Genomic DNA, 27,863 nt, shown 5'->3' with positions numbered 1-27,863 from the left:
ACTTTCATTGTATCGATTTAAGTCTCCGAAGTTCTAAAGTGCATTTTCACTATTTTTCTCGTACACTTTACACTTTTTTTACTTGTTTTATTTATCTGCTGAATAAGTCGTTGTTTTATCTTCGTAAATCCCTTACAACTGGCCAAACAAATCAAATCACTTTCAATAAGCATAACAAAACAAATTATAATCACATTTTTGGAGAGATTTTTTTGTTTTAAAAGCTTGTGTAGCAAGCATATAAGGACTGCCGTTAGGAGCTTGTAAGCAATCGTTCACCGTTGGGGAGAGAAGTCCTTTAGCATGAAATAAAAATAATTATAACAATTTGAAATTTTAAAACTTACTCTTTGAAGATTTTCGGATTTGAAGCTTTTCGCAAATGAAATCCATGTCCACTCTAAAAATAAAAATTAGTAACATTAATTATTAATTTATTTCAATATCAAATCTCAATATCGCTCATTTTGTTGCATTAATAAGTATGATTGCCTTACCTGTGGTACGTATCCTACTAAATTCTCAAACTTGCAGCCAGAAAAGTGTGAACTTTTACCTAAATTAATAAGACAAATAAAAAAAAATTTCTAGGAAAAGGAGTAATGAATTGAGGTAAAGATTCATTTATGTTTTACCTAAAATTCTCATTTTTTCACCAAATAAATGCATCTCATAATCCGGATCCTCGTTCACAGAAACAGTACCTCTTATGTTTCCCATTTGATAATAGAAATTCAGACTATCAACAAACCTGCAAGAAAATATATGATCATCTATATACTTTTCTCTGCATAACATAAAAATATTACACCATGAATCATTTCTTATTGTTGTCGACACACTCTTGTTGGAAATTCATTCGAGAAAATTACATGGTAGGAATCAGTTTTCTTACATGAGGATGCAAATTTCCATACCTGTCATCAGCATAAATGTAATACAAGTTATACAGGTAATTGCTTAACTGTAAAAAACTTCTTCCCGAATTTAAAAACCTGCTATTTTTAAGGTTTATTTCAATCAGCCTGATTTTCTTTAGCTAATTAGAAGATATGTAACTACTCAATTAAACGGATTTAACTTTGACTTCTTCCAATGAATCTTTAATGAAGCTATTTACACTAAGGATCCCTACTCGGAACTTAATATAAACTGCCTGATATAAATCAGACAAGTTGAGCAATGAATGATGTCTTTTCTGAATAATATAATAATGGATGAGGATGGCTGTCTGCAAGGAATCAGCCTACGACCATAATTGCTAGTACTGTAAGGAGGGAAAGCAAATATTAACCTTTTACCAAGTTTACGTATTATAGTAATAAGATTGAATGTAATCAAAGTTATTTATTTATTTAATGATTAATTATTTATTTAACGATTAATTATTTATTTATTTAATGAACACAATTTTATTCTGTACATATCAAGAACAAAATTTTTTTTGATTCCTTCTACAGTAGATAAAAGAATAAATTTAAGTTATTCATGGTTCATCTAACATAAAGGCTTAGGTTTTGATACTTACTAATAGTTTAAAATGACTGTTTTTTCAAATTTCTAAGCTAATATGTCATTTTCCTGGCATTCAAAATGTAGTGAATTTCTATTTTATTGTTTTCTTGAGCAAATGTCAATAAACTGCACTGCTGCTGTAAGAAAATCGCGTTCCAGAACGAGTTAACCACGATATCAGGGTTGCCACTACGATCTTTATAATTTTATAAACAGGTAGCAAAATATAGAAATGTATGGCCGTTGCAATCTATGACGAATGTATCTACGAAGCAGGAGTTAAAGCGAAACGGAAAAACTGGCAGTAAAACCACTTCAATTGTGGCTAGTTTTTTAGAAGGAGTAAATCTATTCATGTTATTTTTTTTTTCAATTTATTCAACAAAGCCTACTTTATCTCAGGACTTGATATGTGTTAGTACGAAATACCTGGCTGCGTAGAGCATTCACCTGTGGTATCTCTGAATATGCATCATTCGTCCACACTTAGTGATACATAATGAAACAAGTATTAGGTAATAAAAAAAAATATGCAAACATTTAATATTTGTTAACTATAAATTAAGTTAGTTATTATTTGCAAGTTATAAAATTAAAACTTCATTTTTAATTGAAGTATTTATTTTTAGTGATGTTCAAAATCGTTATAAATCAATAGTTGAACAAAGATTTTTATATATATATATATATATATATATAACATTTTGCTACCACTTTGAAGATAAAAATAAAAAAAATCTCACGCGAAAATCTGATCACGGAAAACTCGACAGCTGTGGAATTCAATGTCTTTTTCCAATGCCCACCCGATTGACTCTCGTCATTCGGTTATCAGTAAGGCAAATTTGTTAGACACTCTCTCAGGGTCAACACATTAGGTGGGCCAATGTTGCTCCCACAGTAGCGGCAAACAGTACAGAGAAGGAAAGAACACCCATGCCTTATCCGGGATTCAAACCTAGAACCTTTCTGACGTGAAGTTAGCTGGCTGCCCACTACATAGTCCCGTCAATGTTAATAATGTAATAAAAGTGTTGATATACATACTTTATTAGCTTTAAAATTAGTTTCAAATTATAGCAAAACACTTTGGCCAAAAATCGAATAACTTACTTTTGAACTGGAGGTTGTAAAACTGAATCCCATTCGGCTCTTGCCATGGCACTGGCAAAACCAGTCATATTTCTTGAAACATCATTAATATCATAGACGTCAGATGAAGCATTCCACCTTGGAATTGCAAATCAAAAATATAATTTTTTTAAAAAAACATTGCAACTCATTGATATATCACTGTATTTTGTTTTCCCTTTACCTATTTCATATTAATCACATATTTTTCAATTACGTTTTCCACATTTATATGATAACTATCAGAAATTCAACAGAAAATTTACTAAGAATTTTTTGTCTATAGAATATTTTTGTTCAATTTTGAAAAAAAATAATAAATCATAAATTTAGACGCAATGTAAAATGCGAAAGAGTAAACCTTTGAAATCTCAGATTGTGTGAGATTCCAATAAAAAATAACCTATCATAACAGTTGGGTATACCTATAAGCAACGTTACGCATGGATGTCGATCATGATTGACTGCTGAATCGTGATATGCAGACCTGCCAACTACTACTTATTTTGCGAACTACACTGGTGGACAAAATTAAGAGATGGAAAGTATTTTCGCACATTTATTCGCACATGCAAGATACCTGCACAGCACTCCATGTGTTTGACAATGGTTCCGTGAATGCCCAGAGGTACAGGCAAGAGGTCCTAGAGCCCTATGTGCGTCTTTTCAGGGGCGCTGTTGGGGCCTGAGTTCATTTTTATGGACGACAATGCTCCATACCAAATTTCATTTATTTATATTCGATATTTTTTGAGATATTTGGGAAAATGCCTTAATTTTGTCCACCGGTGTATTTTATAAAATGGTAGACATTTAGAAGCCAAAGCTTTCAGAATGTTTGGTAAGTTTACCAAAATTTCAAAAGCTTCACCACAAAGGATCTGGTGCAATGTGACGTTGCATATAAACACTTAAATCATTTATCTGTAGTGGTGCGGAAAATAATTTTAAAGGAATAAAAAAATACATTAAAGCATTAATTAGCTACTACTGGAATAAATTTTCACAAAGAGATTTGAAAGTTGGCAGCTTCGCATTTGCCACGATTCATCAACCAATCAGGTGCATGTCGGCTGCCAATCATGTTGGACACTCACGTCTGATGCCACTTATATGTACCCAATTAAATCTGATCCGAAAATTGATTCGGCATGATAATAACACATCGTCTTATTTATAAGCAACCAGCTGATTTCTACAATCTTCTTTTTCGCGAGTTGCAGGTACATTTAATGAAATAAATAATGAATACTAATAAATTAATGAGTGTATAAATTAAACCAAGACTGATCTTGATTGAATCCGTAACAATAAGTTATTAATCAAATTCAACCTTAATATAACAAACTAAACCTATTTTCTGGATAGTGTGGAAAACTATTTTTGAGTCGGACTTAAAAATAAATTCTTCTTTATTAACCGAGAGAGTTTTAGATACTACTATTAATAAAATTTAAAAAATAAATAAACACTTAGAAATACTTTATCTGAAAAAACTAATTCATTTGAGCTAATGAGTAAATTTCAAAACAATCCCTATAATTAAAGTTAAAATATATTATCTGAAATATAGTTTTTAAAAACACAAAAGGAAACACAATAATTTGCTTACAAAAACACGAATTTCACAAAAGTCTTTCCTTCAGATAATTCTTTATTTTCAGATTTTCGCCTGAAATAATAAAAATAAATATAAATAGTTTCACTTGATTTCGTAATGTAACTTAAGTAAATCTCTCTATTTATAGTTTCCAATCATTTTAAATTTTAATTATGTTTTCATGTTTAACTATGTTTTAACGTAATTTAGTTCATATTTCTCACCCGTTCTCTAATCTAATTTAGTTTCATATTGCTCACCCTTTCACTTGCGCTAATTTTCACCCCCTCCCCTTTTCCCGCTCTTTAGCTTCTAATTATGTTAAATAAAGAAGCACATAACCCCTAGGGTTAGGTACTTTAAAAATTAATTGGCATGAAATAAATTAAATGTATGATAAGCGTGAGTATTGTAATTTCCAAAATCTGATGATTAAGCTTTTCAACTAAATTTTAAATTGTTTTGAGAGTGAAATTATCTTGTAAATTTACTAAAATCATCTTTTTAGCCTATATTACTAACAAGGAAACACTCTATACTACTATGGAAAAATTTCTCCTAGAGCAAGTCCGCTGCCCAACAATCATGGAATTTGGGATGCTTAACAACGGAGAAAAATTTCAAAAAAAATATTCTTTGAATAGTTGATTCTTCGACATAATTTTGTTTTACCACTATAAAATCTTCTCCTGTAAATACAGCAAAATTGTCCTTTAATTCTGGGAAAGGTTCCGTCTATACATGCAAGCTTTTGGACCATGATAGTGACTTTAGTACTTTCATCGCGGCAAAGAAGCACTTTGTTCCACCCTCTACGCTTAGAGTTCCCCCCCCCCCGCTCTAAAATTGAAACAAAACTCAAATTTGTTTGAAACTTGTTTATTTTACTTTGAAAAAATAATAATCAATAACCACATTTATTCACTAATATAACAATAGAGCGAATATTAACAATCGAGCGAATATTCCTGGAAGACGAGTTATCTCGTTCGCTGCGATGAAAGAGTTAAGTGCCCTTAAAAGCAACAGTAATTTTATATCAGTCTATCTGGAAATTAATTAATTTTCTTACAATTTAATCCGTTAGAATTACGTAACATAATAAAAATGCTAAAATAAGTGATAAAAAAAATATTAAAATGATAAAAATTATTAAATTTCTTACATTAGAGAACCACAGTATTGTATTCTCCATCTTCTCATCGGTGCCAAATAATGCATTTGTAAGTTCCCGCAAGAAAATACCAGGCATTTTCCCTCAAATGGTTGTTGATAATTGACATGCTCAGCCAAATGATAAGTCGTGCCATCAGCCAATTTCAAATAGATCCAAGCTTCGGCTTCTTGATTGCATCCTCTTGTGATGCGGACCAGAACACATTCTGCTTTCGAATTTATTCCGTAGAACTGTACCTCATCCGCCGACTGAAAAGAAAAAAGAGATCTTGAAACGAGATCCTCGCAAGTCTTACAAATTTTAAGAACTGGTGATGAAAATTAAACAAACGTTAATATTTTATACATTTTTACCACCACTGCAAATCTACTTACAAAAGAGCAAAAAAAATAATTTTTTTATTTTGATTTCTTTTTAATTTGCCTGATTTCGCACAAATTTTGCATTTTTCCCATTCTTTAAAATGATGTCAAAAATTATTTACCATGCAAATCAAACTTATTTTGACTATTTTTAAATAAAATAATGCAAAATAACAAATATTTACTAAAGGTTATTTTTTGCAAGAAATTATACTTAGACAATATTTAGACCCCTCCCCAAAAAAAGGATATTGCACTTTAAGAGAAAACAATAAAAAGCACAGATTATGCAAAAAATATTGCTCTTACTTGACTTTCTAGTTTTCAGGCTACGTTTAAATATGCTTACCTTTAAAAATGTGAGTCCAATAATATTAACTATAGTTCAGTTTAAATTTTAATGATACTTTTCTTATATGCAATAAATACTCCCAACTTATAAAAAGTACCTTTTAAAAAAATTAACACTATAATAATTATTTTAATGAGTTTTGCATATCATATTATTTTATATATTTATGAGAAAAACTATCAGCCTAGCGATCTTAACGCGATTTGGATTATTTGGCTCAGTCAACACCGTGAATGTCCGAAATTGAACATTATGGTCAGAAAGAAAGTGAACTGTTTCCATAATTTTTGTTAATTCATGATATTAGAGAGAAGTATTAATTTGCCTTCAATGCTTAAAGCTAGACTTAAACCCTAGAGTTCAGATTTGTATTGTGTTCTCAACTTCTTAGAACTACCCATATAGAAACTCTATAGGTTCTTACCTCTAGCAAATCGGTCTCCGATTGAGGTGATTCTAGTTCAGTTTCTAATTGAGGAACAAGAAAGCCCACTTTTTCAGGATCTCCGACTGCATATGGTTTATACAAATCAAACCTTCTACGATGCTTTGCATTGTATATCCGAACAGCGATATATGCAACAATCCACTTAATCCAGTAAAGAATCTCTGTAAATAAAAATAATAAATAAAGATTAAAGAGCAGGGGTGGCGAACCTTTATACACCAANTTGCATATGGTTTATACAAATCAAATCTTCTACGATGTTTTGCATTGTATATCCGAACAGCGATATATGCAACAATCCACTTAATCCAGTAAAGAATTTCTGTAAAAAAAAATAATAATAAATAAAGATTATAGAGTGATCAGGGTTCATCGGCGTTAATGACTTGGACGAGATGATTGAGGACCAAACTGTGGACGATAGTGACATTATCAATAGTTTGATAGATTATGAAAATGGACAAGAAGAACCGGAATCTATTACATCAGATAAAATATATGCAGGGGTCCAGATTTCGAAAAAATTGGAAATGCATTTTCTTAAAATAGATAACAATGCGGAAAGACGCTTAAAACTCCAAAAAGAACTGAGATCATGCATGTCTCACTATCGTGACGTTTACATGCAATTGACCAGTCGTCCGTCGTCACAAAAACTGATCACTGACTTTATGGTACCAAAAAACAAATCAATTGAAACCCTATCTTCAAGCGACGACAGCGATTTTCAACCAATTCATTACAAGAAGATGCGCGTTTTGGATTACGACGAGTAGCGGCAAACTAGTTAATGTATAGTTTGAAAACTTCTACATGTATATGTACAATGAAGAATTAAATATTTTTAAAATCTCTTTAGGTCTAATTTAATTATTTAATGTTATTAAAAGCATTCTCTCATCTATTTCATAAATTATTGATGTATTTTCTGAGTTCGACTTTTTTTATGCGGTCCCTATCAACTGCATAAAAAAGTTTTTGGTGGTATATCGTACAAACTTGTTTATTGCATGTCAGAATTTATAAAATTTTCGAATTTTTTTTTGTGCGATTTCTTTTATGCGGTCCCTATCCACCGCAATAAAAAAGGTTTTACTGTATATTTATATATATATGTTATCGGCAAAGTATGAAATGATTTATATTTCATACATTTCCTAGGCATTCCATAGAATGCCAAATGAGAAACCGGCAAGGTATAAAATACATATCCGATTCGTCAAAATGTCGTTCAAAAATGACTAATTCCACACGTTATCCGATTTTATATGAATTTATTCATGGATATAATTACTTTTATTCAATATTTTAATACTTACTGACGATAGATTAGAAGAAACATCAGTATTTAGAGTTTCAGGCAAATATATACCGGGCAGTGACACTGAACCTTAAAAAAATGTCAGTGTAGGGTATACCGGGCAAATGTATACCGGGCAGTGGCACTTGACCTTAAGAAAGCATCAGTGTATGGTATACCGGGCAAAAGTATACCAGGCAAATGCATACCGGGCAGTGGCACTTGACCTTAAAAAAAACATCAGTGTAGGATATACCCGGCAAATGTATACCGGGCAGTGGCACTTAACTTGACCTAGTATAAATTTCGGCCATTTACCAAAGGTCTAGTCATACTAGGTCTAGTTAAATGCCACTGTCCGGTATACATTTGCCCGGTATACCCTACACTGATGTTTTTTTAATCTCAAGTGCCATTGTCCGGTACATATTTGCCCGATGCTCCAAACACTGATGTTTCCTCTAATCTATCGTCAGTAACTATTAAAATATCGAATAAATGTAATTATATCCACGAATAAATTAATATCAAATCGGATGTAATAAATATTTCGGACATTCACCAAAGCAACTATGTGATTGTCACCGGTGAAAGTCAACAACTACCGATTTCGGTCATTTACAGTAAGATGCACACCATTTACATAATAACCTAATCAGTATGTTTTTTTCATACTTTGTCTAAATGGCATCCGACATTCTATAAAATACCTATGCATTTTATACAATGCCTCGGGAAAGTATGTAATACTTCTCACATTTCATACATCCGGCATTGTTTAGAATGACTAGGCATTCTATACAATGCCGGCGTTTCATACTTTGCCGGTAACATATATATGTATTTTATATATATATATATATATATATATATAGAGGAAAAGGTGTAAATATGGGCACCCTCTTTTGTTTTTTGGATAAAGTTACTTTCAATTTGAAAATTTCTAGATTTTTATCTTTCATTAACAACTATAACAAGTTTCCTAAATGCGAGAAGGCGAAACAATGATTAACATCAATTATTTCATTTCAAAAACGACAATTTTCAAAAATCTTTTAAAAAAGCACCNCATCATGTTAACTAGTAAAAGCAATACCTTGTCAGAAGTGGGGTTCGAACCCACGCTCTCTTTCGAGAACCAGAGCTTAAATCTGGCGCCTTAGACCACTCGGTCATTCTGACTTACTTTTATTCTTTAAATTATAGTTAAATATCAATGGCTTCAGAGATGTGTATTCTTTAAAAAAAGTCGTTTGATAATACTTATTATTCTTACATAAGTGTTTTTCTTTTAATCTTACATCATGTTAACTAGTAAAAGCAATACCTTGTCAGAAGTGGGGTTCGATCCCACGCTCTCGTTCGAGAACCAGAGCTTATATCTGGCGCCTTGCACCTCTCGGCCATAAAAATTACTTTTAATCTTTAAATTATAGTTAAATATCAATGGCTTCAGAGATGTGTGGAGGAAAAGGTGTAAATATGGGCACCCTCTTTTGTTTTTTGGATAAAGTTACTTTCAATTTGAAAATTTCTAGATTTTTATCTTTCATTAACAACTATATCAAGTTTCCTAAATGCGAGAAGGCAAAACAATGATTAACATCAATTATTTCATTTCAAAAACGACGATTTTCAAAAATCTTTTAAAAAAGCACTAGAAAAAATGGGGTGTAAATATGGGCCCTCTTCAAAAAAGCCACCAAAACTAGTTAAAAAACAGGATAAAACAATACAAAATGGTAGAGAATTTATTTATTACATTAAAAAAAATTATTTACAGAAATCGCAAACATAACTGGCTCTTTCACCCCCGGCACAGTGCCCACATTTGGCACATAACGCATCTTACCCACACCTCTTCTCGAGTGTCTTCAGAGAACTTTCCATCACAAAAGCTGCAAGTTGCATCTCTTGAGTCTGGGTTATCCCCACCGTTGACATTTATTAGATTCGTATCATCATCGCTGTAGATAAGAGGAGGGTCATCGAGTCTGATGAGTCCGATGATGAATCGTATCGTTGCTTGGGCCGAATTTTCTTTTTTTGAAGGCCTTTCGTCTTCCCACGCTGCCCTCTGGCCGGTCTCTTACCCCGGGAAAACTCAAGGACGTCTTCTTGAGAGCACTTGTCAAGCGTTTTAGTCAACTGATCCTTGTATGGTAATCCGGTGATGAGGCTGGACCTTGCTGCTTTGCGTCCACGAGTAGTGGTTATCTTCTTAATGTTGGGAACAGGAGATATGTCGAACAGAGAATTTGCACTTGAAGTTCCCGGGGAACATTGAGGTATTTCAGCTGCCTTATCAATTGGCATAACTAGAGCCTGATGTGCTAAACTCCACTAAAAAAAGTTGGTGTAATTATGGGCACCCTTTAAATGGGGGCCCATATTTACACCAACCCCACCTAAGAAGGATGGCCACTATCACAAGTAACCTAAAAGCATGCGTGACTAAAGGTGTGCTTCAAAAATAGCTTAAGATCTCCGCTTTCCGGATATCACTGTCAAATTATTTTTAACTGAACATAAGTACATGAAAGAAAACGATTTCACATACCTCTCAAAAGTTTGCAGTCCAGAATAAACACCAATTTGCGCAATAACTCACGCTGCATGCACACTACTTGAAAAAATGGTTTTAACTGCTCTGTACAATCTTATATTAGCAACTGGCGCCATATACAGTCCTTGCCGCCAGTCTTCAGTACCTCCCATAGCTACTAGGGAGGGGTGCCCATATTTACACCTGTGCCCATTTTTACACCTTCTCCTCTACNATTGCAATTTTACTCAGCTACTCTTAGTGGACAACATATGCAAATTTTGCACGGTTTGGCTTACTTTTGAAAGAGTTATCGCTATTTTTGTGATTTTTCCTTAATTTATGATAACCAGTGTAATAATATAATATGTAATTATGTAATATTATATAATATAATATTTGTTATAAAATACAATAACTCTTGTTTTGTCTCTGTATTGCTAATATTGTGTTATATAACCTAAGAGGGTAGAGTATTCTGAAGGGAGTACACTTTGTTATAGGGTACACTTTGTGACAAAAGGCAGGAAGGGTCAAATATATTTTTTAAAAAATGTGGCATCGCTTATGGACAGCCCCAAATAGAACTATTTTAATTCATTTAGGTGCATTTAGTTTCATAAAACAAATAGTTGCAATTTCTCTGTGATATGCATTAAAGTTTTGATAAATATTAAGAAATGAAAAACAAAAATAATAATGCCACACGCCTAAAAAAACAATGATTAAAGATACGATTATTGAGATCAGCACTGTGTGTTCCAACTAAAATCAAACTCACAAATGCTACTCTCAAATTAATAATTAAAGACTAATTGCAACTACAGACTTGTCTATCCTGAAGTTATGTAAGTTACAGTCAGTGAAATAAAAAAGAGGAGTGAAATACGAAAAATGATGCGAAATAAAATGGAAATAACTAATTATGTTTAAAAATTCATAAATTTAATTATTTGAAACTAAATGGTGGGACATAACAATTTTAAACCTCTACCGGAAAAAAAATTAAATGAAAAATTCTTTTCAGTTCTTACTGAGATAAATTGAAAATTTGTGAAGTACAGTAAGAATATAAAATAATAATTCTTCATACCAAAGGGAATAGAGACTACAGATACAATTATGGAAATCAGCATGTTTGTTCCCCTATCAAATCAAGTTCACCACTGCTGCTCTCTAAAATTATTATAAAAATCAAATTGTAATTACAAGCTTGTATCTCTTGAAGTTGTGTAAGCTTTTTTGAAAGGTAGGAAAAATGGTTTAAGTTACATATTATTACGATTTTTTTCCACGATTTTCTTCTTTTATACTACGATTTCCAGGTCTTTTGAATATTTTTTTAAAGAAAAAAAAATCAGAAACTTACTCTCCTTCAAAAATTGTAATGGGCCATAGCAATTTTAAAGCATTTAATTTAATCAATAAAAAAATATTGCAACATTTTGTTAAAATCTATGCCATTATGTATTTGTGTCATGCCATTGTACTTAAGTCATTTTCATTCATATTGATTTGTTTCATTTTATTCAAGCTTATCATGTTTTTATAATACTTTTATTCGTAAGGAAAGGGCATCAATATCATGATAATATTTGATAAGAATTCATTCTTTTCTAATGCTATTCAATTTATGTTTCTAATGATAAGAAACGTGATTACATTTAGAACATAGATTCTCAACCTTTTTAACGTTGCCGCCTCCTTAAGAAGCGAAATACATTTCAACGACCCCTCTTTGTTAAAATCCAGTTATTTAGAGTATGGGGACGGGGGGGATGTGCTGAATTATAAAAGGAATAATTTTTAAGTAATTTTTTACGTGTTAAATTTGCTTTCCTCTTAAAAAAAAATTCATGTGTACGTTAACTCGATACTTTTCTCCCGTCATGTAATCGCAGTCTATTTGTCATAATCAAAATAAATACTATAATGAAAAAAAATACAACAAAGAAAATTAAGCTTAAAAAGAGTAATTTGTTTTTAATTAGATAATTTAAAAAACTATTTTTTTACACCAAAAAGTAATATCAACCAAACAATCGAGTAACTATGTCAGTGGGATGTTGCTACTTGATGGTTCAGAGCCAGTTTCTTAACTTTCGGTTCAATATTTTTAGTGAGGTGAAAACAAAGTTCCTTCGTTGCACGATTTAGAGTCAATTTCTCCTTTTTGTGACTAGAAGGAATTGAATCCAAGTTCGACAAGGTAAGAGAAACGTTAGGCAATTAAACATTTTTTGACGATAATCAACAGTCCAGTGTAGAGGCGACTGAGATGATCATTTCAAAGCTTCACTAGTTGAAAGTTCGACCAATTGCTCCTGAATCTGAACCTCTGCTGTTTCAATATTCCCAAAAGGGTTCAGAACCCACTGAGGGACTTCCAGGGACAAGACATCTTTAAAGCGGTCAGAAAAGTTTATGTGCAAAGACTAAGGTGTTGACAATGTTCTTGTGTAGCATCAGAGAGAATTACGCCTTTCTTTTTAAGATAAGATAAGATTGGAAATTAGCTGAACTCATTCCTACCAAAATTTTGCTTCCACAAAATTAGTTTTTTTAGAAAGGTAGAAATAACTGATTTTCTAGGGATCAAATTGAGTTCGTCGCCTTGAAGTTGTAAATTAACGCCATTAAATACGTGTTTGTTTAAAATGGAAATATTTTGCATGTGAAAGAATTTGTATTGTGAAAATTGTTTGATTTATTATTCATGCTATGATAATTTATTTACATCAGTTGATATTTATTTATTTAAATTTCAATAATTTCATTTATAAGGCAATAATTTGTTAAAGGTTTAAACTAATGCTCATGAAACACATTATTTTATGAATTTGATTAATATTATTGAATTATAATCTTTATGTAATTAAGAATGACTCATATAGTAAAAAATTTAGATTACATTACTTTTTAAAATATTGGTACCTTACATTTGAGAAATATAACTTTGATTAATATTTTGAAACGTTTAATTGGTAATTAACTAAGAGTTCATCGGGGGAAAGTTTTAATAATATTTCTCAATGTTAATAATAATTTCTATAACTCAACAGATGGAGCTCTGCGCAGTAATGTAAAATCATTAATTGTAATCAGTTTCCTCTATGGCACTGTATCGTGAACATCTTCCCTGTTTTGTTATCAAATATATTACGTTAAAAGAGTTTGTAATGATTTAAAACCCCGAAATTCTCGTATTTAACAGTATCGTCCAGCCAGCGTACAACTAGCTAATACGAAGTAATCCAATAGTGATTAAAGGTTAATTAAAAATGCATTATTGTTATCTGTTTTCATTTCATTTTAGTAAATAGTATCAGAGTATTTATGTCATAAAACTTGTTTTCATGAATAATGCTGACAGTTATTGGTTATTGTAAGTATTTTCATACTGCATTATCATTGATTACTTTACTATTTACTCTTTTTATTAATATTTATTTAACAATAAAAAAAATTTAATTTATAGTTTCATTAGGTAATGAATTATTGATTAATTATTACTTATGGTAATATAAATAGTGAAATTTACTGTTTAATAGTGATAATTCATGACTCTTTCTGACCTCGTGAATTATTTTAGTATTTCATTTTAATGTTTTCATTTTACCATTTGTTTTCTGGGTTTTTTGTTGCTTTTTCTTGTTGCCTGAGACTTTTGAAGGGATCTTAGACATTTTAGCGTCACTGATTTCAAATTTGTATGATAACCTCCAGATGAGCTACAGTTTTTATGCAATTCATTAATACATTACTTACCATTTTTTAACATTCACTCGAGTGAATACTACGTATCTCCACTTCTCTGCTACATAGGGAGTGGTAGGAAGAAAAGTGGGGGGGGATACTTAGTATTAGCTCTAGTCAATTTTAAAAAAATTCTGGTTAGGAATTTATTATTTAATTTCATAAAAACTGTAGCTTGTAGCGAGAAACCGCTCGCAGAATTGAAATTAGCAAAACAAAAATATTCAGTTAAAAATCAATAAAAATCAATAAAAAAAATTTGTTCCCCAGAGTTACTTGTTTTGACATACGTTACACCTACTACGGTATTACATTGCTACCAAAAATGGTTTTTTTTTTATCAGTGATAGCAAAAAGCAAAACTTTTGCTGTAATATTTCATGCAATAAATCAGATTTAAAAGGATTTTCTCCACCACTACCTGTAAATAATTAAAACAGGCATATTTAACACTCGAAAGTCTGAAACTTAGTATATACCTATATTGCCCAAAAGCAGTTAAAATGACTGGATTGTAAAAGAATAAATAATGTGTAAAGAATACNCTTTTGCTTCTCCCTCAAATAGAAATGGTTTTGTTTTTAATGGCTACCGGGGCCGGTACCCCCTGAAGACGTTGGCTTCGGTGGTCATATTTTTATTTTATTTCATTTGTTTTGTAATGTGTAACGAAATTTGTTTAAAATTATTTTTTAATATTTCTTGTATTATTTACAGTTATATAATAAGTTTTTAGTAAATATTAACAATAAAAAAATTATATGCTGTTCAAAATACTAAGAAATTGTGTCATTATATACATCATTGTTTATCTAATTGAAATTAAAAGCAGTCAAAATGACTTCCTTAGGCAATCTAGTGTTAAAAAGAAATATGAAAGTCATGCACTTCAGAGTCTTAAAAGTCTTACAAGAATTCTGAATGTTTAAAAAATTTTACGCGAGTTCTCTACTACTGGAAAAACATTTCGCACAAATCTCAAATAGTGGAGGGTGAGTTTTTAAGCAACAAAGACTTCTTGATTTCTAGTTATATAATTTATTTAATGCTATTTAATTTATTTAATGTTTTTCAAAATTCTTATACCAACGTTTTTGCCATTAAACTCTACATGCGATTCAGTCTAATCCTGAATCTAAAGTAGAAATCTTATCGGAAATACACTGAAGAGCAAAAAAAAAAACTGGTATACCTGCCTAATATCGAGTAGGGCCCCCGCGAGCACGCAGAAGTGCCGTAACACGACGTGGCGTGGATTCGATCAATGTGTGAAGTAGTGCTGGAGATAATTGACACCATGAATGCTGCAGTGCTGTCCATGAACCAGTGGGAGTAAGAGGGGGTGGGGATATCTTCTGAACATCACGTGGCAAGGCATCCCAAATATGTTCAATAATGTTCATGTCTGGGGATTTTGGTGGCCAGCGGCACTCTTCTGAATTTAGACACTTCCGCTGACCACCAAAATCCCCAGACATGAACATTACATATAATCGTTCTTTAAAGACCTGTCATTTCAAGACGAAAGAATCGTCATATGAAGAAAAGAATCGCTATAAAACACTTCTTACCTTGTCAACAATATACCAGCTTGAAAATTCAAACCTAAATGAAAATTTGTAAAATGAACCTAATCTCGCTACTCGAACAATATGCTAACTCTAACGCATGATGATGCATGGCTTGCAATAAGAATAAACAGTAATAGTAAAAAGGGGCCAAATCGGTACTGCCAAAGAAGCGAGTTCCTTCTAAATCCATCGATCAAGTTACCCTTTTTTTAACGATGCATCTATTCTATAAATAACTGAAACAAATTTTTTTCTTCAAACTCACCAGAATTATTTAATATCATTGATATCTTATGAAATACAGCTGATTTGAGCTAGAAAATTATATTGTTTATTTACATTATTAAAAATAAAATTATCTGTTTGGAAATATTGCCTCGAAGAATAAACTGTAGTATGCAGCTGTATACTTTCTAACCGGAAGTAGAGCAAGTCAAGAGCTCGAGATTGTTTTTGTTTACATTCATATCGAAAACAGCATCCATATAATTGCCTGTAATCTGAGTGATATCTGGTTTTAAAACTTTAATAAGCAAAAAAATAAATTACAAGCAATATATGGACATCTTTAAGCAATATACAAAATATTATACTGGTTTTCAGGAATAAAAAATTTTTAAAATTGATATTTAACTACCTTTTTAATGATCAACACTGATTACGCGTTATGTTTATTACCCATAAAGATGTGAGCGCCAGTTCTGTGCATAAAACCGGTCTGTTGTTAACTTCTCAGAAAAGAGCGATTTAGGTCCAGTTGTTCTAAGATATGAAAGCTATAAGTTAAGGGAAACTTCGGCAAATCATTTTTTGTGTTTTCCATACCATCACCTTGTTCATACCTTCGTTGTTTTCAACGTTTACTTCTACAATATTATTTAATGCACATACATCCTCTACGATCATTCATTTTTTAAATAAGCACCTTAGATGTACCTATTTTTCTTTAGCTAATTCTTATACTTTAATCACGGTAAGTTGAATGCTTGCGTTACAATTAATGCTTTTTAAAAATCGCCAATATTTATTACATACAAACTCCATATTCCATGACATCTTTAGTGATTAAGTATCGTTAAATTTTTTTAAACAATTTTCCGGATATCTTTATTAGGGGATATATTGCTATCAGCAACTGTTTGCGTCGTTGATTTTTTCTTAACGACACCCGTTTCTGGCACCTACCTTCGTCAAGGCGCTAAAAAATTTTTGAATGGCCAAATCTTTATAAAAAAAAGGGTTTCGGTTACTATGAGGTGTCTAAAAGCTAGTTTCTCGGGGACCACTGCCCATAAGTTGCCAAAAACTTGGTAATTATTGTGGCGCAGGTACGCACATAGGGCAATTTCTACAAACTGTTTAAATAAGAAGCTGGTGTGTTAAGAATTAAAGCTCCTCTTACATGTGCGGACACGCTTCCTGCAGATCCTCCCAAACACCCATGAAAGTTGCACCTTGTCTGTATCTGCATTATAGTAGGATTTTCCCATAACTTTTTATTCTGCATCCCGATTTTGATTTTTGGCATAGTTGGCATGCGAAGTGAAATCACCACTGTTCTCTGATGTTTTTTTATAGTTTTTCGCTTGTCATTTCCTGATTGTCCCGAAAATCTCATGACTTATTGCAAACAGATATTGTTACAGAAATCTTTTTAATAACAATAAATCATTGTTGAAGCTTTTGATTAGTTTTAGTCAGTAGTTGCAATTTGCACTTTCAGCTCAATAATTTTCAATTTGCACTATGTTTTTTATTAATATGTTATGGATTTTAAAATTCTTAATCTCTTTATTTAAATATATGTGAATAATTTTATCTTCACAATTGTTAAGATCTGGATAAGATCATTATATGTGTGTGCTTTAGCAGCATGTATTGCATTGTCGCACTATTTATTTACAGATGAAGGATTTAAGGTCTGAACTTCTTGAAGAGGGATTGTTGCAGCATTTTACGTTACTTAAGGTTCAACTTGATGAGTAAGTAAGAAAAGTAAAAAAGGAATAGATGAAGCCATTGTTTGTATTTTTATTTCTGATTATACTTGTATGATTTTGCATCATATAATTTTTCATGTCAACAATATGATTTTAGTATATTTAGGACATAGAAATTTTAATATTATAGATTAAAAAAAATTAATTTATCCTTAAATGAATATATCTAAATTATTTAAGTTTTAAACAATCATTACTTTTTTACTCATTACTTTTTTCTTTTTTTTTTAAGACTCGCTGACAGCTTTACCAGCATATTAGGAAATTGCAAAACTATGGAAAACCTTTCCCATACTGAAATTGTAAGCATAATTCTTATTTTTAGAAATTAAGATTTTACTTATTAATTTAATGAGTAATTTTATTATATAGTTACTATTTTTTGTTTAATTTTATTTTATATTTTAAATTGCAGTTTTAATTGTTGTTACACATATTTATTTTTGATGTGAAAACAACTACTGTTTTAACTGATGAAAAAATTGACAAGGAAAAAACATATATATGGCATTATTCTCTGAATTCTTCCACCAAATTCTTGTACCTTCTTTCTGATTCTTTTTCTCTAATGATGTTCTCTGATTGAAATTAATTTAAAATTATAATGTTGTCAGGTTTTTTTTTTTTTGTGAAATATTAAAAAAGGATGAAGCATTAACATTCTGAATAATAAAAAAAATTTATATAATTATATTATTTGCATAATTATAGGATATGGATCATATTAAAAGAAAGGTTGAAGAAAGTGAACAAGAAAAGACATTCTTGAAACAGAAAGTTAGTCAGCTTGAGGTATTTTTTATTCACTTATCTTAAATTTATTATTTATTTATTTTTCTGATGTTTATACATTAAATTAGCCTTAAAATTGTTCAGAGCTCATTCTAGGCAGAAAAAAGGGCATGGTACAGAAGTTTAAAAAAAGGGCATTATTATTCTAAAAAGGCAATAATTTCTTTCTATGGTCTTTACACGTTCTAAATAATTATGATTTAATGATAGTGGAAGTAACTGCAAACTTTCAAAGACAAGTGCAACAAGGGGGTGTGATTGCTATTTTTCCTTTCCAATATAAAACTATGTATTGACATCAATGACAAACTAAATAAAAAGAGTTGAAAATAACAAAAATTTTAGAAATCCATAGTAGAGTTTGGGGAAAAAACAAAGAAGGGTTGAGGAAAAAAAGCGCAAAAAGGGTATGGAGTCTATTATATCAGGGCACTAATTTACTTCAGGGACTACAGGATGGATTCTTTTGACTAAAAGGGCAGCAGGGTGCTGCGCCCTGTTTACCCTGCCTAGAATGAGCTCTGAAATTGTTTATTAGAAAAACAAATAATTCTGAAAGCATTGAAAGCTCTAGACCTGTGATAATTTCCAAGATTAAGCATGTTGGAGTTAAAAGTTCAGAGTCCAGTTATTTTTCATTATTGCTGCAGTGTAGAAAAATGTGTATGTTATAAAGCAATTACAATGTGTACGTTAATTACATTTTTCAATAGTCACATGCTTGTTTAAACAAAGAAAATACAAATTACTGTCGTAGGTTTAATGGATAAACATTATAAATTGTCACGTGCCTTGTTAAAAAATAGCTAAATATTTGTTTCCTACTCCTCCAATAATTTTTATTTACACTATTGTGTTTTATCCTGTATGATAAAAAGGAACAGAACATTTGTAATGAAAATGATCTTCAAAACTTTAAAATCTCGAGAAAAAAATGGGCTTAGAGAAACAATGCATTGCATTGTACTTTCTGGCCATTCTGCCTTCAGATCCATGAACATGAATTGAGCCTTTGATTCAATTTGCTCCTTGTCATTCAACATCATGAACTGAAAATCGACCTTGTAGCTAGAGAAAATCAACATTATCTTCCTCAGCGCAGTAACAGCATTAGCGTAGATAAGGGTCCTCACATCTTAAATGGTTATTTCACTAAATCACGAATATCAGCTAATGTTGATGTTTTCAGTCACAGTTCAGTTGCATTGCTACCGCTATGTTGATGTAACGATGTATGCATTAAATTAACATGATACGTAGCATTTTTAAAAGTGCTTAATGGTGCTTATTTTTGATTTTCGTTTTTTAAAAGCCCTTAAAGGGGCTTCTCTCATGGGGTGTTTTTAAAAAGTGCTTAATTTTTCCTTTCCGAAAATGAGATTTTTTTTTCTTTTACCATGTCGATTTTTGCCACATATCATGCAAAAGCGCACTTTTTGCATTGTTCTAATCAATGTTTTCACATTCCATATTGTTGTATTGTCGGTCCATAGCGTATGAAAGAGCTAATCATGTTACATGTTTGATGAAATACTTGCGGGTTTGCATGCGCGTCTACTGAGCTGCGTTCGGTGGAATTCTTGCACTCTCATGTGCAACTCTGCTGCATTTTTCAAGGTATTCTCAATTTCAGACTTCATTTTCCACCCTCTGAAATTAAACAGAAAAATCCCGATCTTTTTATCATGGCTAATATAGTCAGAAAAAGAATTTTTTGTCAGAAGCTAGTTATTTTATCATGATCGTGTAGAGTGCTTGAAAACTATTTTCCATTTTGTTAATGTATATAGTGCTTGAAAAGAACTTTAAAGGTGCTTGTTTTTTGATGAGAGATTTGGCTATGCACCCTGATCAATATTTCGCAATATAATACCCTATCCTAACCACAAGGGGCCAACTCACAAAAGTTTTACTATTAAATATACATGCTATTGTAAAAAACCAAATTTCTTTACAGGTGAGTGTCAACAATCACATAGTCGTTTTGGAATATGTCCAAAATGTATGCTAGATCTAATTTGATATTGTTTGCCCGGCATTCCCTACATTGATTGTTTAAAGTCAAGTGCCACTGCTTGATCTACATTTCGAACTTTGGTTTTTTTTCTAATGTATCTTAATTTAATATTAAAACATCACATGAATATTAAAGTTGCAACGAATAAATTAATCTAAAATTAGGCATAATACTTCCAACATTCACTCATGCGACTGATTGTTGACATTCACATGTTAAATTCTACATTCTCCAGATTTGGGACATTCATGGTAACATAGATATGAATAAAGTTTGTTTAAATGATATCAGCTAACTATTCAATTCATTTTCTAAATTTAAAATGGTTTTAGGATATTAAGATGGTTTTATATGATTAATAAGTTTATATGCTTAAAGAAAAAAAATTATAAAAAGAATTTTATAACTTCCCATATTCAATATGCAAATGCAAGATAATTAGTAATTATTGATGCTTATTAAAAAAAGACTTAATGACACTATCTTTTTCACATTCAGGCAGAACTTCAGAAAATGATCCATTTGGTTGTACCTGAGGAGATTCGAAATAATGAACAGTAAGTATTTCATTTCCTCTTTTTAATTTTAAGCAAAATAATATTACTGAACTTATCCGTAAAGCGGGGAGCAATTGCGAAAATACTGTCGGACCTCTATTTAACGAAGTCGCTAAATCCCGATAAAAAGTTTGTTATGTGGAAAATTTGTTAAATGGAAAATCAGCGTTTGAAATACTTAAGCAACACAAAATAGGTTTTAAATTCATTAATACTAGATATATTTAAAATAGCAATTGATATAACTTTATCTTGTAAATTGTTTTTTAAAATGATTTTATCATATGAAGTTTTGGTTATTTCTTCATATTGTTTTTATTTTTCACACTGTCCAAAATATGAGATTCAGTTAATGTTTCTATAGTTGCAGTCGATGAAAAGAAACTGATTAATCAGTACATCATCATTAATTTCGTGGTTCACTCTTAGCTGTACCCACATTTTTTCAAGTTCATCTTAAGGAATATCACTCTTGTCCTCTGCACTTTCCAAATTCTCAGCGCTGACTAAGAATCCAGCTTTTGCAAAATAGTTATGACTGGTACGATCTGTAACGTTATAGTTTGATACTTCAGAAATTTCTGTTATGCTTTCTCGCAAGTTGATTTGTAAATTGATTTAATTGAAATGCATACAAAAAGGGACTTTACCGCTTTCTCTAAAAGTTAAGTGTCAGCAAAAAAGCAAGTCATTGTCTTTTCCCCCATAAAATGTGTTTGAAATGTTCCGAAATATTTTGGGACATAGGGAAAGTGGATCTTAAGGAAAAGTTCGTTAAATGGAAAATTCACGTCGCTATTTTGAAGTTTATTTTACGAAGAAATTTATAAAATGCTCTTGGCTTCTCAAAAAAAATCGTAAAGTAGAGAAATTTGCAACATGGAAGTTTGTTAAGTATACGTCTGACTGTATTAATATTATTTTTAATGTATGGGTCTGTTTTTCTTATATCTCAATATGTTGTCATTAATTCCCTCTAAAAACTAGGCATGTAAAAAGGATTTTTTTTTCTCATATACAGTCACTACACCATTACTTGAATCTAATCTGATGAATGAAAAACTTTAGACATTGCAACTAAATTTTGGTTTAAGTTAATGACTCTGAAATAAATAAAAAAATTCTTTTTTTTTTCTATTAAAAGAAAAACATAATTTTTGGATTACTATGAATCCTGGATTAATTTTGAAATAACTCGAAAAGAATAGGCTGATGAACTAGATAAAAATGGATATTGAAATTTTGCAGTCAGATGAGGATGATATATCAATGAAAACAATGCTTAAATATTCTATGAAAAAAATTTTGATGTTCAACTATTTCCAGAAATTAAAAATATAAGGGGAGATATTCATTTAGTGATGTTATAGACTTCAAGATCTTTGGAGCATTCAAGTTTTGGGACTGAACATGATTGTCTCTCGATCTTTGAAGTGCAAGAAAATATCTTTTCTTGCATAAAATATCTTCTCCCTCTATTAATATAAAAATGTAAGTCAATTAAGAGCACTGATTTGAATTTTTTTTCTTTCTATACAGTGTGCAAATTTTTAGAAGGTGGTTTGGTGGAAGTTGCTCTGGTCCTATATCCAAAATACAAAAATTCATTAATGGAACCCATTGTTATAAATTTAAAAAAATTTAATATTTTGAATCGTTTAATACTCTTCAATATTTTTTTATCGATTAGTAATATTTTTGTTTTTATCATTTTGGGATATTTTCAATCCTTTTACCTTTTGTTTCAAATGCAATATTTAAAAAAATAAAACATTTTTTTACATTGTTTCAACATTTGCTGGTGCTAGATTAAAGCGAGTAATAGTCTTAGTGTTACTGCATTGAGATTGCAGTCAAATTTGAATTTATAAATTCTGTTATACTCAAGAAATTCTGTTTCCAGGATTATAATTAAATATAAATCCTAAAAACATAACTTGCATAGATCGGTTATTAATATAATGCAAATTAAGTATTACTAGCAATTGTTTCAAGATTTTCATTATTATTATTGTCCTGAATTGCTTTTAAAACTTTCTTAATACCTATTATAAAATATTTTATAATAGTAATTTTCATTCACATATTTTAAAATATTTCAAATTATAGTTTTGATTTTTAAAAAAATTGTGTTTTTTTATTTTTACAGATTACTGAATGATTATTTGAATAGACTTGTTCAAAGTAAGTTATTTTATTGGCAATTCAAATAAAATTACTATATAGTGTTTGTTTCTGTCTTTCTATCTCTTATTTTTTCTGTAAAATGTGTGATTATCTTAGTATCCTTTTTTTTTTTTTTAAATTCTTGTGCTAAACATATTCCTCCAATTAGTAATTTACATTTAAAAATAGATTAGATATTCTCTGGGTATTTTTGTTATGTAATATATTACTTTATACTTAAAATTTATTAATTATACGAAATTTATACTAGTTTTATTAATTAATTAATTTATATTTTGAATTTTATTATTTATTTAAATGTTATGCTTGAGGTTATAAAAAATATCTTATGCTTAAATAAAACATCTAAATTTCAGCCAATTAAGTTTTTAATTTTAGTAATTAACTGCTTTCAGTTCAGTGTTAGTCTTATTATTCTATTAATCCATCTTTAAATGGGGATCACGGGAAAAAATAGTTTTTGTCATAAAAGCTGATTCAGACAAAATAGTTCTTCCCCTTTTATCTTCAAATTTATTCTTAAAATTAGAAGTTTGCTATAAATTGCTAGAGTTTTCAATTATAGTTGTTTACTGTGCTCTAATGCAGTGCTGAATACATTCGTACCTTTCCACTATAGTTCCAAAAATAAATATACTCTATCTTTTTAGTTTGATCCCCTCCCATTACACTGATCCTTCAGTTATAACAACCAGTATATATATAAAGTCCTTTTTGTTATTCTATAGTCAAAATACTATTTTGATATCTATTAGAATGTTCACACTGAGCCAATTATTTCAATATAGTGTCCGAAATTAAGTAATAATTTTAAATTAGAAACAACTTGAAAGGAAGTTATTTAAACCATTATTTTCTTTGATTTTATTACTCTGAGAATGTAAAATTCCTTAAATCCACTTAAATACCAGGTAAGGAGATTAAAAGTTTCTTAAAGCTTAGCGCTAATTTGTTGAAATTGATATAGTATTTTGTTTTTGGTATTTATGTGTTCTGACAAAATTACAACCTGACGTTATAAGGTATGTTGTCGTTTCCGGTATGAGAGTCGTTTTGATATCCGTTAATGTTATACACTTTACCATTTCTCCACTAATTAATAGATTATTTGTTAGCGGATTATTATGGATTATTAATAGATTATTTAGTAGTGGATATTATATATTATTTAACCAATTTTTTTTTATAATCTTATCCCTTTTTTTTTAGATCAGTCATGTGAAGTAGAAAGGAAGAATGCTTGTATAAAAAAGGATGAATGTTTACGATCTTCAAAGAAAGACACTGAAATATCCTATATTGAAAATGAGACAATTCAGGTAACAATTTTTGAGCCATTTTGTTATGCTTTTATTTATGAAGATGAATAATAAATTTTTAAGTGTTAAATTTAAACTGTTATCTAAACAAAAATATTTTGTTTTATCTGAAGATTAATTAAAATTCTTATCAATAAGTATTAAAATCACATTTTGAGTTGTAACTTACTATTCTTTTACATGTCAAAGTTATTAATGTGATAGTACCCGGACAATACATCTTTATTTTTTAAAAAAAAATTCGACTTATTTATTTCTTTTTTATGGTAGAAAGTTAGGTTTTTCTAACCATTCTTTGTTTATCACAGCTGAACATTTAGTCGTTTGTTTTAAAGCCATTATTTTACAACTCAACTTCTTTACTGAAGCATAATATTATGGAATCTGAAAATTTCATGCAGGGTTTTTAAATAAGTTATAACTTTTGTTGTTGCATGAAAAGTTAAGTGCCTGCTAGATTGGTAGACGGATCATGGGTTAGAATCCCTTTGCCGTCAGGCTAACCATGGGAGGTTGGTCTTCCTCTCCTTGTAACGCAAATGCAGGTTAGTTCCCTTGAAAAGTTCTCCACGAGAGCAAACTTCTCCCAATACTTTATCTAAGAGTTCCCTTGTCTTCTGGATTGAGTTCAAAATGACAAGGCTACAGAGTTGAGCATTAGAAGTTGTGAACCCGAAAATTGGGTCGGCTGTTCAATGGCGGTTCTAAAAAAAAGATATTATTGTACGCAAAACAACCACTTCTGCAGATTATTGTAATTAGACGTATAAATTTTAAGAATATTAAATTTTTTGCTGCATAATAGTTAGGATTTGCCTACAAAAAAAGTTTTAGATAACTTATTTGCTTGGATTTGTCTGCAATAATAATTTTATGAAATTTAATACATAATTCATTGTATTGTTCTAAATGTTTATTTATTGTTTTAAAAAAATTATGTCAAAAACGTTAAAATTCACAAGCACAAGTTAACTTTTCTCACAATAATAACAGTTAAAACATATTTAAATTAACTAGTATTACCAAAATTAAAGACTTTTTTATTTTAAACTTTCTTAACTTCATTTTTCAGTTAAGTAGTTGCTCAGAAAATGAATTGATACAAAATAAACCTGTCTTCAGCTTTAAAATATGATTGGTTAACAATATGTCATTCTATGCCATTAAAAAGCTTTAAAAAATGGAATTTCTCTTTTCGTACAATTGCGTCACTAAAAATGATGCTTAAATCGGATTTAAAAAATTCATTTATGAATAATATGCCATTTCATTACTTATTTAATTTTTATTTTTCTTTGTTAGGAGCTGCCTTCTGGAAATAAAGCCAAAAGAATAGGTAAATAGATTTTTATGTATTATTTACTCTTATTTTTTTAGGCTACAGTATACTCTCAGTATCTGAAACTTCCATGTCTCGAAAATTTTGTTAGGTCAAAAAAATTTTCTTCCTCATGGCATTGAATATCCACCTAATGTTAATTTGAATTCCTATGTCGAAGAGTTTCTTCTAAAACCTTGTTATGTCACATTTTTTTCGAAAAAGAACATGAATTTTTTCAGAAAAATCACAATAAAAGTTGTAACCAATACTTTGTTAATAATAGTTGTAACAGTTATTGTAAACCAATTATTTTCTATTTAAATGCATAATTATTTATGTCCTAAAATTAGATTTGCCATTTAGACTGTCATTACATACATATTTATGAAAAGTTATTCTAATGTTTCATGACTTTACTTTTTAGAGTAATATTTTAGAATATATTTTTATACCTTTTGGAGTAATATTTTAAAATATATTTTTATAATTTTTGGAGTAATATTTTAAAATATATTTTTATACTTTTTGGAACATATTTAGTTTTGCACTTTTTATCTCGAAAATCTTTTAACTTCCCTTCAACTTGAATATATCGAGAGTATACTATGTTTATTTGAAACAATTTCATTTATAATTTTAAGCTTTTGAGAAGGTATATATCTTTTATAGGATTCTCTTTATCAACAAAATGATCTATATTGGAACTGCAGAACACTTCTTATTACTTATCTCTAAGGTTATCTTGTAGCATTTGCTGCTTAAGACCTTTAGACCAAGAGTGAAAATCCGAGGTAAGATTTACAAATTTAGATCGGCATTGCACTCTTCCCGATCTGACCTCGTGATTCATGCCGTTAGGGTCATCCATAAATTATGTCACACTTTCTTTCAATATTTTTTTACCCTGTCCTTCCCTTTGTCTCATAGCTTCAAACTTCCTCCTGGTAGCAATCTGTAGCACCATCTTGATAGTTTAAAATTTGTCGATGACTCAAATGCAGTCAAGTAAAGACTGTTATAGTGAAAGTTAGGCTTATGTTATGCAAATGTATAGTCAAATTTGAATTTCAAATACTAAATAAGAATTTACAAGAAATGTATACAGTCGAACTCGTTTATAACGAGCACAAAGGGACCGTAGCGTTGTACTCGTTAAATCCGAGTGCTCGTAATAAACGGGTCTTTAAGGCAGGCTTGCAACCAGAAAAGGGGGGGGGCTTGGGAAGTCAAACGATTAAGTTTACTTAAAATTTAAATAATACTTACTTACTTTAATTACATTAATTAATTTAATTAAATACTTTTCTTAATTTAATGACAATTAACCGCCCCCCCCCAACCAACAAAAAATTTCTAGTTGCGCCAGTTTTAAACGAAAGNGTAATGATTTTAAATTAGAAACAGCTTGAAAGAAGTTATTTAAATCATTATTTTCTTTGATATTATTACTCTGAGAATGTAAAATGCCTTAAATCCACTTAAATACCAGGTAAGGGTATGAAAGAAATTTTGAGATGAAAAGTTTCTTAAAGCGTAGCTCTAATTTGTTAAAATTGGTATAGTATTTTGTTTTAGGTATTTATGTGTTCTGGCAATATTACAACCTGACATTATAAGGTCTGTTGTTGTCTCAGGTATGAGAGTCATTTTGATTTCCGTTAATGTTACACACTTTACCATTTCTCCACTAATTAATAGATTTTTTGTTAGCGGATTATTAATAGATTATTTATTGGTGGATATTATATATTATTTAACTAATTTTTTTTAATAGTCTTGTGCCTTTTTTTTTTAGATCAGTCATGTGAGGTAGAAAGGAAGAATACTTGTATAAAAAAGGATGAATGGTTACGATCTTCAAAGAAAAACACTGAAATATCCTTTATTGAAAATGGGACAATTCAGGTAACAAT

General features: G+C 30.3%; 2 protein-coding genes and 1 non-coding gene across 6 annotated transcripts in view; 1 reads left to right on the top strand and 2 right to left on the bottom strand.

Annotated features, from left to right (window-relative positions):
- Nucleotides 1-11,869, bottom strand: part of LOC107437837 (rifampicin phosphotransferase) — a gene marked incomplete in the record, with an annotated part of 597,639 nt that extends 585,770 nt beyond the window's left edge. Inside the window, 8 exon segments of the mRNA XM_071180697.1 lie at nt 348-400; nt 498-556; nt 636-751; nt 2,629-2,745; nt 4,259-4,318; nt 5,412-5,671; nt 6,562-6,746; nt 11,524-11,869. Of these exon segments, the coding sequence (XP_071036798.1) occupies nt 348-400; nt 498-556; nt 636-751; nt 2,629-2,745; nt 4,259-4,318; nt 5,412-5,671; nt 6,562-6,746; nt 11,524-11,566 (893 nt within the window).
- Nucleotides 8,984-9,067, bottom strand: TRNAL-UAA (transfer RNA leucine (anticodon UAA)). Its single transcript has one exon. It is a non-coding gene; the product is annotated as a tRNA-Leu (tRNA).
- A 4,307-nt stretch (nt 11,870-16,176) lies between the features above and the next one.
- The window catches only part of LOC107439209 (uncharacterized), a 30,831-nt gene continuing 19,144 nt past the window's right edge, over nt 16,177-27,863 (top strand). The window contains exons 1-8 of one of the 4 annotated variants that reach the window (XM_043051815.2): nt 16,177-16,730; nt 17,663-17,739; nt 17,990-18,059; nt 18,469-18,549; nt 21,065-21,123; nt 23,273-23,307; nt 24,520-24,629; nt 25,932-25,965. In XM_043051815.2, coding sequence (XP_042907749.1) covers nt 17,663-17,739; nt 17,990-18,059; nt 18,469-18,549; nt 21,065-21,123; nt 23,273-23,307; nt 24,520-24,629; nt 25,932-25,965 — 466 coding nt within the window. In that variant the 5' untranslated portion in view covers nt 16,177-16,730. Of the gene's footprint in view, nt 16,731-17,662; nt 17,740-17,989; nt 18,060-18,468; nt 18,550-21,064; nt 21,124-23,272; nt 23,308-24,519; nt 24,630-25,931; nt 25,966-26,634; nt 26,742-27,745; nt 27,856-27,863 lie in introns of those variants that run through there. The other 3 variants (XM_043051814.2, XM_071180691.1, XM_043051819.2) reach the window with 3 other exon arrangements.

The sequence above is a fragment of the Parasteatoda tepidariorum genome, chromosome 5 (assembly GCF_043381705.1).
Source record: "Parasteatoda tepidariorum isolate YZ-2023 chromosome 5, CAS_Ptep_4.0, whole genome shotgun sequence".
Lineage (NCBI taxonomy): Eukaryota > Metazoa > Arthropoda > Arachnida > Araneae > Theridiidae > Parasteatoda > Parasteatoda tepidariorum.
Note: the sequence above shows the minus strand (reverse complement) of the source record. Positions and strands in the feature narration are given on the sequence as shown.